Genomic DNA, 14,294 nt, shown 5'->3' on the forward strand with positions numbered 1-14,294 from the left:
AGGCATAGATCTTCTTGATCCTTTCCCCCAGAGCGAGTTAAATAAAAATAGTTTTCTTTTAGTAATTGTAGATCATTTTTCAAAACGGAGAGAAATTGTTCCACTTAAACGTGCGTCAGCCAAAACAGTCGCAGATGCATTCTTACACAGATACATTTTAAAATACCTTGCACCGATAAATGTCATTAGCGATAACGATAAACAATTCATTAGTCAAATATTTGAAAACATATGCACTGGACTTGGCATACGCCATATCAAAATGGTTCCGTATAGACCACAGGCAAACATAGCAGAAAGAGTTTGTAAAAATAATTCGCAGTTACGTTAGCACACATCACAAGCGCTGGGATTGCTACATAAATGAGTTAGCTTATGCTTTAAGAACGGCAAATCACGATACTATGGGAAAAACCCCAGCATAATTATTTTTAGGCCGAAAGTTAATTACGCCTTTAGATAAATTATTCTTTGCGCAGCAAAGAGAGCAAGAATTTAAACAGAAAGATGTGCAAAAACTTATTGACCAGGCGCTTAAAAGCTCGGATACGGCAAGAAATAAGCAAAAAGTGTATTACAATAGAAAACGCCGTGAAGCAGATTTTAAAGTTGAGGATAAAGTATTGAAGCGGAAATTTTCTTTATCAAGTGCCCCAGACTATTTTACGGCAAAGTTAGCTCCAAAATTTGAAGGCCCCTATGTAATTCAGGAAATCAAAGGAGTCGTATTGTACCTTAAGAACGAGAGAGGGGAAATCTGTAAAGCAAGTCCCGACCAGGTGAAAAAATACTATAATCAAAATGATTTTGAAATCCTTAAAAGTTTCTTGCAGGACTCAAGCGTAACAGAAGTAGAAGGTCCAGAAATAACGTCACCTGTTCCACCACCCGAGAAGCAGAGAACTGAAAAGAGACCTAGCCCTTCTACAACCCAGGCAACGGTACCAAAAAGAAAAAACGAAAACTTTCAGACTCCAGTATTTAAGAAAAACAAGAATGCAAAGCAACCGCGTAAAGAAACCTTGATAAAGAGGAAAACACCACCTAAAATGTATCGCAGTAGAAATTATACATCAAGGAGAACGCTCCCAGGGCCAGAGAGTCAGGTGCAAACAAGGCCGCCATTCCGGAAAATAAATAGACAGGAGGAACGAAAAGACCAGCAACAACAGAAGAAATTCAAGCATGACTCCAGACCGAAGGATGCCAAGACCAGCCGTCCAGGGGAAAAACGAAAAAGACAGCAACCTGACGACTACTACACCAAGAGGCCAGCATGCAGAGGACGAAAAAGACAAATTAGCGTGGATGTCAGTTGGAGGTCAGTAAGGAGAAGATTGACGTCCATGAAACCTATAACGTGGGAACAGTTCTGCCAGAAAAGAATAACAGAGTTCCAATTATCGAAAACTCAAAGTTAAAATCTTCTATAAAATTTTTTTCTTTTGTTCCAAAATGTTATGCGTAAATACGAAGTTCTATGTTTTGACGAAAGTCAATGTGTCTCGGTTGAGACTTAGTTTTGTTTTACTTATTTAGCTAAGGCAAAAGTATTATTTTCTTTCAGTATAAAATCTAGGAACAAGCAGTTTCTGTTGGTCAAAAGACTAATTCTGTTATGTTAAAGCCAAAATTTGGCCGAAGATAAAAATAACTTCGTATTCTTGTATTAATAAGAATTTTAGTTTCAGTGCCGCCAACTTGGCGAAGAATGAGTAAAGTAAAAATTTATTTTTCTCTTATTCATTTTATGGTAAATTGTAAAAAATCATATGTATTAGAATTTTGTAAATATATGTAAATACTTGAAAGTTATGTAAAAGTAGAATTTAGTCTCGAAGCATAAAATTTTAGATGCTAAATGTAAATGCTTAAAAGCAATAAATTCAAATTTAAGTATTAAACTGTAGATAAAATCATGCTTTAGAGCGAAAGCCTGCATGTCTAAAAATGAATGAGGGGGAAGTTAGAATGAATGTGTTTTGTAGGGTTCTCCACCTACACTTGAATTTTAAGAATGTTAAAGTAGCTCATCGAGTTGTAGAATGTCGAGTAAGGTGTGTCTGTGTAATCCGAGTAAGGTGAATGTCGAGTGGTTGTTGAATTCTAACAAATCATGGTGGTTAGGGGAAGCGTTGTAATACTAAAACACGAATATTCCCGTTTGACACCACACATGGTGGAGAGCCAGGGTAAAGTTAAATTAATGTTTGAATACTTGAATGAATGTGAATTAAGCAGTAACTAAGGAAAATAAATCGTTTAAAAACAAAAATGTATTCAGTGTCAAGAAAGTGCAAATTATAATGTATTTAGAAAGATACTGATACTTATTCCTTCCAGATGCTGGAAGGAAAAGAACAAGGTTGATTGCTGAAGTCCAGGAAAAGTTGCTGTAAGAAGAGAGATTTAAATAAGTATACACAAAAATTTATTATACCTTTTGTGAGATAACAGGTTTTTTTTTATGTAACCGAGACTCTTAAAATTTAGTTCAGAATTGTAGAAACTTTTCAACAGGTCGTTTGTAGGACCTGCTTCCAAGTTTTCCAAATTCTGGCAGCGGCAAATTTAGGGTTTATATTTATTTTAAGTTTATACTATCTTTCCTGTCAAGCCTTACTTTCCCCTGGAACTGCCAATGCCAGAGTATGTAAATTTTTAGTAGAACGCGCAAGGTTTCAAATTATCAGCGGAAGTATTCTGAGTTAAATAGAAAGGAAACGAGTTCGAAGTGCGCTTTTCTTACTTCACGAGCGCGGAGGTAGGTAGTCAGAAATTGAAGAACCACGCATTTCGGCTTGTGTGTTTGCCTCGGCAATTTGTTAATCTTTTAACGTAATATTCAGAGTTTGCTGAAGTATCAGCGGTATTGTAAAACGCGGTGATGTTAGTTACATTTAGAGAGCCTCGTAGTTAGTGACTTGTTAGTATCTCTTTTTAGTTTCTTATTTTTATTTTAACCGCCGGGTCGGCGTAGTTTGTGAGCGTCAAGAGCACGCATTTGTAATTTCTAAAGTTGAATAAAAAGGGACTTAAACCCTTCCCAAGACTCTGTCTAATTTCCAGTTTCAGCAGTCACCACTTTGTTGCGTGCAGGTTGGAGGCGTGCAACTGTACAATGTTCAGAGCTTTTCTTTACACCTGAAAATTAATAAGAAAAGAATCTGATTTATCAATCTGCATTGACAATTTACAATAATTTCTGCTAATTTTCTCCAAAGCTACAAACTTGATTCGAATTGAAACGTCATCAGATGTTAAGATGTAGTAAATGATAAAGAATTTTACAATTATTTACACACAAACATATGTATTTTTATTTATATGGTGAAGAAAAATTTGATATATAAGGGAAAGAGACAAAGTTGTTATTATTTATTCTTAATTTTTGTTTCAGTTCGTAAATTTCCTCTGAAAACTTAGAAAGTTTTCATAGTTTGTTTATTTTTAATTTAAATTAAATTATTTAATGATTAATTAAAAATTTTGGAATTGTTTGAGAGAAATGTTAGTCTAAGAATTTAATATTTAGCCATCGATGTATTTAAATTACAGTGTCTAAAAATGTCTTACAAGTATTATTAAAGTATTTTTTCATTTTGTCACTAGAATTAAAAATTCTGGCCTATCAACTGCTTTTAAATTATGCATTCCCACTGCAAATTATTTGAGTTAGAGATTAGCATTGTGTGGCATCCAACTATGCTTGATGAACACTTTTTACAGTGAACAAACAGGCCATTTCAGAGCCTGAAAAAACCACACACATTGCATCTGTGTATCTGAATGATGGTGCATTGCCTTATTGACAGAGACCAAAACTTACAGCAAATACACAATATGAATGAGTGCATCACATCTAAAAATGAAAGTTAACATAATATTCACAAATCCAAGAAGTTTGAAGATATATAAAGAAATCAATTTAAGATTAATTGAATACACATCATACAACTATTGGAAACATTTCCCTTACCAACATACTGAAATCATCAATTCATGATATTTTCTTCCATCTACCAAAATTAAATTAAAATATGACTCATCAGACCAGGCAATTCATTTGTAATTTTGATATCCAGTAGTGTAGTTCCTGAGCACAGATGAGGTACAAAACTTGTGCCATGACATAATTAAGAACTGGATGCAGCCTCAGTTATTAAAGCCCATATTTACATAGGGAACACTGTACAGTTCTCATGCTGGATATTAAATGGTGGCTTCAAAACTGAAATGCAGTGTTATTCACAATAGTGCTGCATACCTATTATTCGAAATGATTCTCTGGAGATGATTATTTTCTAATTACCATCAGTCTTTTAATGACTACAGTGACACTTATGTTTGATGTTTTACCCCAATTCTCACACTAAACATGAAAATCTAAATTTTGTTTATATCTCAGAAATATTATTAGTTAAGCTAATGATCACTTAGTACCCTATCTTGTGATAAGTCATTTAAATCATGATAACCTGCCACCTTCACTGCACAATAAACTTTTACAGATGGCTATCACTACATATACACAGTAACTGAGGTCTAAATGTCTTACAAGAAAGAGAGATTGCTGCTACATACAAGTAGGATAAATAACACATGCTAGACTGTCTATCCAGTGTCTCTGTCTCTTCATTGCATATGAAAAATAAAAGGACAATAGAATGGAATGACTATGCAAATAACAATAACATAATGCAAAAATCAGAATTTCTTCAAAGACATCTTTAGTGTCCGCAAAATTAGGATAAGCAATATCATTGAAAAAGCAAATCTAATAAAAAATATGGACTATAAAATAGAAAAACCAGAACAGGTAAAGCATAAATACTTTAATAATCACACATGTTAGTAATATTCCCAGCAATGGAGGAGAAACAAAATACCACTACTACCCCAAATACAACTCTTAGCAGCAGAAAATTTCAACAACATAAAACTAAATGTACTATACTTACACCAATCAATGTATGCTGAGTAATCTCCATTACTTGGAATGCAAGGTTCTACAACTGAATATTTTGTATCATCCATGGGACTACTTGCAATCACCCACTGACCTTGGACATAGGTAGTTTTCTGTGCTTCCTCCAGTTCAGCACACTGGCCTTCTTCTGAGGCACTGTCTTTGTAACTACAAAGGAGCAGAAATAGGCAATCTGAACTGCAGCTAACAATATCTAAAAATTTCTGAATCACAATTCAATAACAAAAAGACATTTTATACACACACAAATAAATAAATAAGCATGATGTGTTAATGGAACACATATTAGAATTTATATGATTGCATAACACTATCACAATTTACATTTCAAAGTTAAAATTCTCCACCTTATATTTTAACAAAGATAAACTGCTACACCACAAGTGAACTTGTGGCATATGGCACATAGGATTTCCACAAAATTTTTTATTTTCCTTGACTTCTGCTGGTTTTCAGTGTTCAAGCAGAATAATTTCCCTGACAAAATATATTAAACATAAAAAGTTGAATAATTTCAACATTAAATATAAAATGTATTGATATAACTACAGCAGTACCCCCTGTTAAGGGACATTTCTATTTAAGGGACAATTCTATTTGCCCTGGTCCCTTTGAATAGGGACCTTAATGTATTTACCTCTTATTAAGGGACACTGAAAATCAGTTAAAAAAATATGGTAGAAATGGAGAAATAAATAAAAATAGAAATACTTTCTGTTAATATTCTTTTGAAGTTTCAAAGGAAAATTTGTGCTCAGTGAAAGATAGCTTTATAACAAGGAAACAATAAAATGAAAAGATAATACCTCTCTTTTGAAAACTGCTTTTCAGTTATGAAAAAGGGACCAATACAATAGCAGAAGCAAGTTGTGGTGTAATCAAAAGGATATTTCACATTCACAGAGTTCAAAATCCAGTCATTTTTGCTACAATTCTCAGTAGGGGAAACTATCTTGGATTGCCTTACAATCCAATATAGAACCAATGGGAAAGAAAATATGGCGAAATGACTAGCCCACCTGCCAAGGCACAGGAATCTCAGAATGTGGTAGAGTGAAAACTTGTATCATTCTTAGTTCTTGCTAGGACTGCGGACCCAAACAAGCACAGTTTTGTAGTTGTGTATTATTTTGAAATTATTATTATACATGCATTACTTTGTTACAGCTTCAAAGAGGAAAAGACAAAATTTGATTTAATTCATGTAGCAGAAGCTGAAAAGCTTAGTTTGAGAGATTTAAGGCAGAAATATGGAATACTAAGTAAAAACCAAGCCATGTGCTAAAGGATAGAGAAGAAATAAAATTATTATGGATGAATATATTTAAATGAACATTTCAAGACTGTAAAAATTAGATAAAGCATGTGAAAATGATACATTAGTGTTCAACTGGTTTTGCTCTGTATAAGCAAGTAATTTTCCTGTAAGTGGAATATTATTGCAAGAAAAGGCAAAAGAAGTTGCAGAACGTCTGGGACTACAGAACTTCAAAGCATCAAATGATTGGTCAGACAAATTTAAGCAGACTTTTAGGCATTTAAAAGCTTAAAATTACTTAAATACTTTTAATTAAGCATTACTTTTACAACTATTTGTGATGAAGAAAATTCAGTAGAAGTGCAACATGTAACAGATTGGATAAAAAATGTAAATGAAGTTTGTGAAGGCTGTGAGGCTAAAAACATCTACATTGCAGACGAAACAGGATTATTTTATCAAATTTTGCCGAATAAAACTCTATGCTTCAAAAGAGAAAAGTGCTCTGATGGTAAACGCTCCAAGAAATGTCTCACTACGTTACATTGTTGTAACATGTAAGGACAGTTTGAGGAACCACTTGCAATTGGAAAAGCAAAAAACCACGAAGCTCAATCCAAAATCGTTATCGATCCATGGCATCACAAAACTGAAATCAGTGAAATTAGTCTTCTTCCCACCTAATGCAACATCAATATTACAGCTTTTGAACCAAGGTATTATTAGAAGCTTCAATGTTCATTACACAAAATTATTTTTTCGGCATGTTCTTTTCCACACAGAAACAGTGATCAGCTTGCAAAACGTGTCAATGTATTGAATGCCATTTAGTGGATAACAAAAGCTGTTAAATTCATATCACAAAGTTGTGTTTAGCACTGCTTTGAAATTCTTTTTTTTTTTTTTTTTTTTTTGAGTGCCCTCAGTGAAAATACTAGTGATGAAAATGAATTGTTTAAACTTGTCAAAAGCAATGGCAGTGCTCAAATGCAAGAGTATTTAAAAATCAATGAATATTTGTAAACTGAAGATAACAATGACCATATGAAATCTTTTATTTCAACTGAAGTTGATGATGTGAGCCTTAATAAAAATAGCTTGGAAACCAGTGAAGAAGAAAATCCAGATGAAAAATGTGACAAAAAAAAAAACTATACAGATAGCTTAAAATACAGCTCCCAATTGAAATAATTCATGATTATTACTGATGACAATGAAGAACTTAAGATCAATAGCGACTTTATTATTGTTACGTTTTTGTTAGTTGCTACGCTTCTTCATATTTTACATGTATACGGTACAGGTTAGTGGATTTGGAGTGAATAACGGCGACACCTGAAGTATCAAAACGCAATTTATTAGGCAGTATTCTCAGGACAACTCAAAAATCCCGTTTACAGTTACTATAAACACGCTGAAACAATCAACGACACAGCCTTCAAACCATCAGACTATAAGGTTGAAGACAGCTTCAAGGCAAAGCACCAGAGTACAGCTCCTGAACCTGCTTGGTTGTTCTCGGAACTCTACATACTCTCAAGTCTCTCCACACTACAACTCACGATGCATTTGACGATACACTAGAATACAGCTCCCGACTCAGTTCGGTCATTCTCGGAGCTCAACACACTCTCAAATAAAACTTGCCGATGCACTACCTCAAGATACACTAAGAGACTCTCTTGATGCACTCAACGACCAACTCGGCACTCGCTCACTGACTCTTAACTGACTCGACTAGGCACTGACTATCAACTCGATGAACGAGATACTGACTGTCCACATACCAGCAGGGTTTATATAGCTTTTGACTTGTGACACAAGCCATCAAGAACATTCTGGGCTAAAACAGTAAGAATTCATTCCAGAAGGTTCTCCATCGGTCTGTGGCATATTGTCAATTTTGTGCCAAATGGGTGATTTATCGCCAAATATGAAAACCCTATCATCCCTTTCCATTTTCTGGCAATCTTAAACCTGCTTTGTGGGGGAAGCTATCTTACAGCGGCTGGACATTTCATAACAATATCCACATGGAAAAAAGTGCTTGCAATTCACTTTCAAACAAAAGCATGTAATGGATTATTTTCTATAAATTTATGTAAGTACAAAACTCTGTTGTTCATTTCATACATTTCTGCAATAATTCAATTTTTTTTAATGAAGAATTTTTATTTTTCATTAATTTCAAATTCAAATAAATACCTGTGACTATGTTACTTAAAGCTTGATACAACCTGAATTTCTAATTAAATTACATATTTTTACTATGTACCCTCTGATGAAGAGAAACCTTTATTTAAGGGATAAAATGCCTGATATGGCCAGTGTCCCCTTATTGAGAGGTATTACTGTAGTTATATAATTTACCTTACTCATTATTCAGAGGCAAAGACAAAAATATTTACAGGAAATATGCATAAACCATTTAAAAATCCTTAAAACAGAAAAGAAGAAAAGAAATCCTTAAGAAAAAACAGGTTATGAGAAGTTACAGAATTATTTTTGGTTTTCCTAAAACCTAGTACTCTGGGCAGTAAATGAGACCTGAACGGAGTTTGATTACTGAACTTTGGATAATAGTAGTCTGTTTGTGTGCAGAACTTTCTTAGAGCACACAGCATTTACATTACAGATGAGAAAATACAAAAACAGCCCTGCAATCAGCTTGCTCAAACTAAGATAAAACTTTTAATGTTCAGTTGAATAAAACCTTTAACCCTTTGACGGTTATGGAAATGAGCAGTTTCCGTTTACTTAATTCGCACAGCATTAGGAGTAAACAGTAGTTGAAAGTGGCAGCTGTTTTCCCCCGCCGTTCTTCCAAAAATGTCACCTTTCTCTGGCAATGCTGTAGATAGCTCGTCTCGCGCGTTTTAAAAATTTCTTAAAGTATTTGTAGTACATAAATAACAATTTTTATGTACTTTAAAACAATTATTAAACAGTAAATTATAAATGATTATAACCAATTATATAAATAATAATAGTTAATTATAAATATAAGACAAATATTAAATTGAAAGGACTAAATAAATACAACTAACGTAAAACTTTATGAAGCACAGTATAAATACAGTAATTACCTAAAAATCTTTTTGTGTGTGATATACAAGGGCCATCCAGGAAGTAGATTACGTTTCCGTCTGTGTCCGCTAGAAGCGGGGCTAGCGCGGCCATCTTGGGGTCAGAGCGTTGCGCAGCTCAGTCTGCATCTAGCCGTGCTAGTGAGAGGTTCGTGCTGTGCTCCGTTCAGATACTGTGACGGTTTGAAATGTCTGCGTTAATTGAAAATCCCGCGAGCTGCGAGGTGCGCTCAGTAATAAGGTTTCTGACTGCAAAAAACTGTAAACCGATAGAAATCTATCGGCAGCTTCGTGAAGTGTATGGGGACAACATTATCACTGAAGGTGGAGTGCGTCAGTGGGTCATAAGATTCCAAAATGGCCGAACCAATGTTCACGATGAAGATCGAAGTGGGAGACCCAGCATAGTGACCGCCGAACTTCTCGAAAAAGTCGATGCTAAAGTCCGTGAAAATCGAAATTTCACAATAACGGAACTTTCTTTGAGTTTTCCACAAATTTCGCAAAGTTTGTTGCACGAAATCATCAGCGAAAAGCTTGGTTACCACAAGTTTTGTGCAAGATGGAAGGCAAGAAGAGGTAACGAAGTGGTTGAAGGCGCAGGCGGCCGAATTTTTCGACGAAGGAATTTCCAAGCTCGTACATCGCTACGATAAATGCCTTAATTTGTATGGTGACTATGTAGAAAAGTAGTATTTGAGTGTGGCTTTCATCTGTATATAATAAAATTTGTTTCCTATACTTTGTTTATTTTTTTATTCCAAAACGTAATCTACTTTCTGGATAGCCCTCGTACTTTAAAACATGGAATTGAACATAATGGGGCATTACAGTCTTTGCAATACATACGTGTTTCACGGCGAATTCTTTTTCCATTAGCATCATTTTTGCTGCAACATACCACACATCGTCTAGTAGGTTCTTTCTTTTTTTCTGTAGGTGGAATATAATCAGGAAAGTGGCATGCTGACAATCTTAAAGTATTCGAAACTGTTTCAGCAGGTTTTAATTTCAAATGTCTATGAGTGTGATATTTCTCAACAATTCTTTTAGCTAGTTCAATTCTGAATTCCAAATTTGATTTTTTATTCCCCTTTTTTTTCCACAGCTGAAAAGCATTAAAAATTGTTATGTCCAATAAATAACAAAATATTTTCTTGTAATATTTCCTTTGTCGAGATTGGGTTACATCATAGTATCCAATTTGTTGATCCATGCGATCTACACCGCCCATCGTATTATTATAATCTAAAGCAATCTTAGGCTTCTCTATTTCCACATTTTTCAATTTATTTTGGACTTTTACGATTTCAGAATTATGAATTGAGCTTATAAAATGAACATATTTTTTATCTCTCCATCGCATGATCATCATCTTACCTCTTTGATAGGCAAATAAGTCTCCCTTTTTAAGCTTTTTTGTTTTCAGTTCCTTTGGTAGATCTTTTCTGTTAGGTCTTAATGTTCCAAAAAAATCAGTTTTAGATTTCAATAACATTTCCCCTAACTCGGGAGAGTTGTAGTAATTATCCATAGTAAGGCAGTATCCTTTGTTTAATAGCGGCTTAGACAATGTCAAAACTACCTGAGTAGAAAACGAACATTCTTTATTTTCTTCAGATATATCTGTGCCTTTACCGACATAAATTATAATAGACCACACATATCCACTATGAGATTCACATAACATAAACATCTTGATACCAAATCTGGCCCTTTTAAGAGGTAAGTATTGGGTCCAAGAAAGTCTCCCTTTATACAGCAACAGACTTTCATCAATACATATGTCTTGTTCGGGTGTATAAACTTCCGAAAATTTTTTCTGTAAGTAATTTAAAACGGTCCATATATTTTTTTAGTTTTGGCTGAGAATGAGAAGAATCAGTGCTTTCATTCCTATCAAAATTAATAAATTGCATAATAAGGTCAAACCTTCTCGAACTCATGATGTTAGAAAAACTAGAAGTTTCAATTAACTTTCTTTTTGACCAATACATTCTTACAGTTGGTTTCGTAATTATTTCTTGCAAAATTAATATTGCAAAAAATACTCTCAATTCATTTGAATTAGTTTCACGCCAATGATGAGTTCTGGAATGTTCTTTGCTCTTAAATTTATTTAAATTTTCAGCAGCAAAAATGTTGGTTTCCGTAACAATATGATTTATAATCTCATCAGTAAAAAACAGCTCAAAATACTCTAGTGGATCAGAAATATTTGTCACGCAAGCTTTCATGCCTACATCACCAGTAAAACTAAATCGGCTAGGAGCGTGAGAACTTGAATCAATTATACACCACTGTCGAACACTCGAAAAATCTTCCTCATCGCTTGAAATACTGTGAACAAAGTCTTCAGTCTTCATCAGATTCAAAACTTGATAAGCTTTCTGTATCACAATCATAATCATCATCATAACTATCTAACTTTCGCTTTTGAGCCATTTTACTGTACAAACACCCTAAAAACCACGCCAAAATACGTATAAAATGAACAAGGTCAAAAAAAAAAAAAAAACCACCTTCATTATGCAAAGAAATTCATGGAACTCATACTGCCACCTGTAGACAGTAAAACTAACTAAATTCGTTTAATAATTCGTTTGAAACACAATCAGTGCAGAATAATAATGGCGAACGAAGTCAGCTTGTCAGCGCGCATTGGGGAAAAATTTCACTATGCGAGTAGTGCTCGTTACTAACCATTTCGGTCAAAATCTTGCTCCCGAGCGGAACTCGTTTGCGCGCATTATGAAGCACGATTCGATTGCGAGCTGAACTCGTTCATAACCATCAAAGGGTTAATTTTCTGTGAGGACTTCCCCAAAATATAGTGATAAAGAAATCATTTGCCATAGCAGATAATTATTAGAGCATTTAAAAAAAGAATATGAAAATAAATATTTAATTGACTACATCACAAAACTGTCATCTAATTCTGACTGCAGGATGTACTGTAATTCAAATAAACATAAAAACCAAATAAATTATTAGACATATAAATATTTCAAAATGTTTTACTTGAATAACATACATTCTGAATTATTCTGAGAGATAAACAATTTCTTGCACCACCAATAAATTTCTCTGTACTATATCTTTAAATATAATAAACAAACAAATAATCCTTTCATAAAACTAATACAGATTAAATATTCATATCAATGAAAAAAAATTCCTTGAATAATTCATATATTCACATACATTTTACTCCCAGACTATTTATTCACATAAAATTATTTAAAACTGTTAAAGGTAAGGAAATGATTTTAAATACATATTATTTATCTTGATAGCACAGGAAACTAAAGTATCAAGATATGCAGTGGAGTGGCTGAAGAGAAAAAAACAGATAAGCTGATTTTTACACATATGGAATTCCAAAGGAGCACTACAAATCAATTTTATAGGATTTCACTTTTATAACTTTTTATTTACAAGTATAATCAAACTTAGGGGAAAACAAAAAACCTCCCCCCTCCCCCCCCCCAAAAAAAAAGTTAGATTCTGAAATAAGGCCAGGAGAATTATTGAAGTTATACTGAAAATGTTACCAGCTCTGTTGGTATGATGGATAACAGGTGCTGGTTATTATATCATTAGGTTTTAATTTAACTTCTAGAACAGCTTGGTTGTTTGTGTTTTCTTCTGTGGGTTTAAAATGTATCTATCCTTTAAGAGCACTCTGAGTATTGTTCTCAGTGATAAGATAATGAAATGAACAATACAATATCTGGGTATGGATTAAATGCCTGGACATTTAGAGGAAAGGAGGAAATTTTAAGAGTTATAAAACTAAACTTCTCTTTTGTTAAAAAAAGATACTGTAGATAAACAGGTATAAATTTGGTTAGCTGATGACATAACTGAATTATGTTTCTCTGAATATTCAAGTAAGGTCTTTGATAAATTTTCTGCATCTTATTTATAACCCTGCCCCTTCTGTAGTTATAAAAAATATTATTTCCAAAGTTAACAACTTTAAAAACTATTTATAACTACAAGTAAAGCTTTCTATAGAATATTTTGAATACATTGATATAAAAATATAAGGCTTGTGAAAATTTCAAAGTTGCATTTAATTAGGCATGTTAATAGAAAACTTAACATTTCTAGTTCTTTAGAATTTGCTTTATATATATGGGAAATGGTCATGCAATTGTGAATATAACTGAGTTATGTAATGCTAAAATGTCATTTAAATGAGTGCTATGATATTGACGAATACAGATGTGTGATAATTATTCTCTTTATCTTATCATTTTTAATTCATGCTGTCAGGACTGCTATTCCTTCTAATTGCTTTTCGGAACATTTAGTAATCCTGAAGGAAGCAGGAAGCTTACTCAAACTATGCTCGTGTGCGTGGAGGAGATACAACACAAATATGAAGGTTTAACTTTACCCTTTATTTCTTACAGCGTACAGCCACTCCCGCACTTCAGGATACAGAGACCAGCACTTTTGGTCTAAAACATAGAAAATAATAACTAAAATGCTTTACAGAGCCTTTAATGTGAAGATTGGCCTTTTGACACTACGTATGTAGTGAGCGAAATGCAAAAACTACAATACGTCTTCAAATATCAGCGAGAACTAAGTTCTGGCCTTAAAAGCAGACATGAACTGACTGAAAAAGCACACGCGTGGCAAGGCAGCAAGAAGGCTCTCTCTTCTCTTGGCCATGTTTTAAATAACTATATAGTTTGTAACCTCATTAGCATAAACAATTCTACTCGCGCTTATTCTGGCCGGAAATGGAAAATAAGAGTGGATAGCAAAGTTTTAAAATAAACATTAGTAAAATTTAATATCCTTACAATGTAAACGAAGCATAGTTTGTAAGGATCTTAAGTTTTACTAACGTTTATTTTATTTTAAATCTTTACTATCACTTCTTATTTTCTACTTCCGGCCAGAATTATAAGCGTGAAGGAGTTTATGCAAAGTTGTCTGGCGA

At 33.6% G+C, this 14,294-nt stretch overlaps 1 protein-coding gene across 1 annotated transcript in view; it reads right to left on the minus strand.

Annotated features, from left to right (window-relative positions):
- The window catches only part of Atg14 (autophagy related protein 14), a 108,824-nt gene that overhangs the window by 30,762 nt on the left and 63,768 nt on the right, over nucleotides 1-14,294 (minus strand). Inside the window, exon 6 of the mRNA XM_035350123.2 lies at nucleotides 4,962-5,137. Coding sequence (XP_035206014.1) covers nucleotides 4,962-5,137 — 176 coding nt within the window. The remainder of the gene's footprint in view (nucleotides 1-4,961; nucleotides 5,138-14,294) is intronic.

Source organism: Stegodyphus dumicola, chromosome 1 (genome assembly GCF_044657685.1).
Source record: "Stegodyphus dumicola isolate Sdum_Otavi_A_Nest chromosome 1, ASM4465768v1".
In the NCBI taxonomy this organism is placed as follows: domain Eukaryota; kingdom Metazoa; phylum Arthropoda; class Arachnida; order Araneae; family Eresidae; genus Stegodyphus; species Stegodyphus dumicola.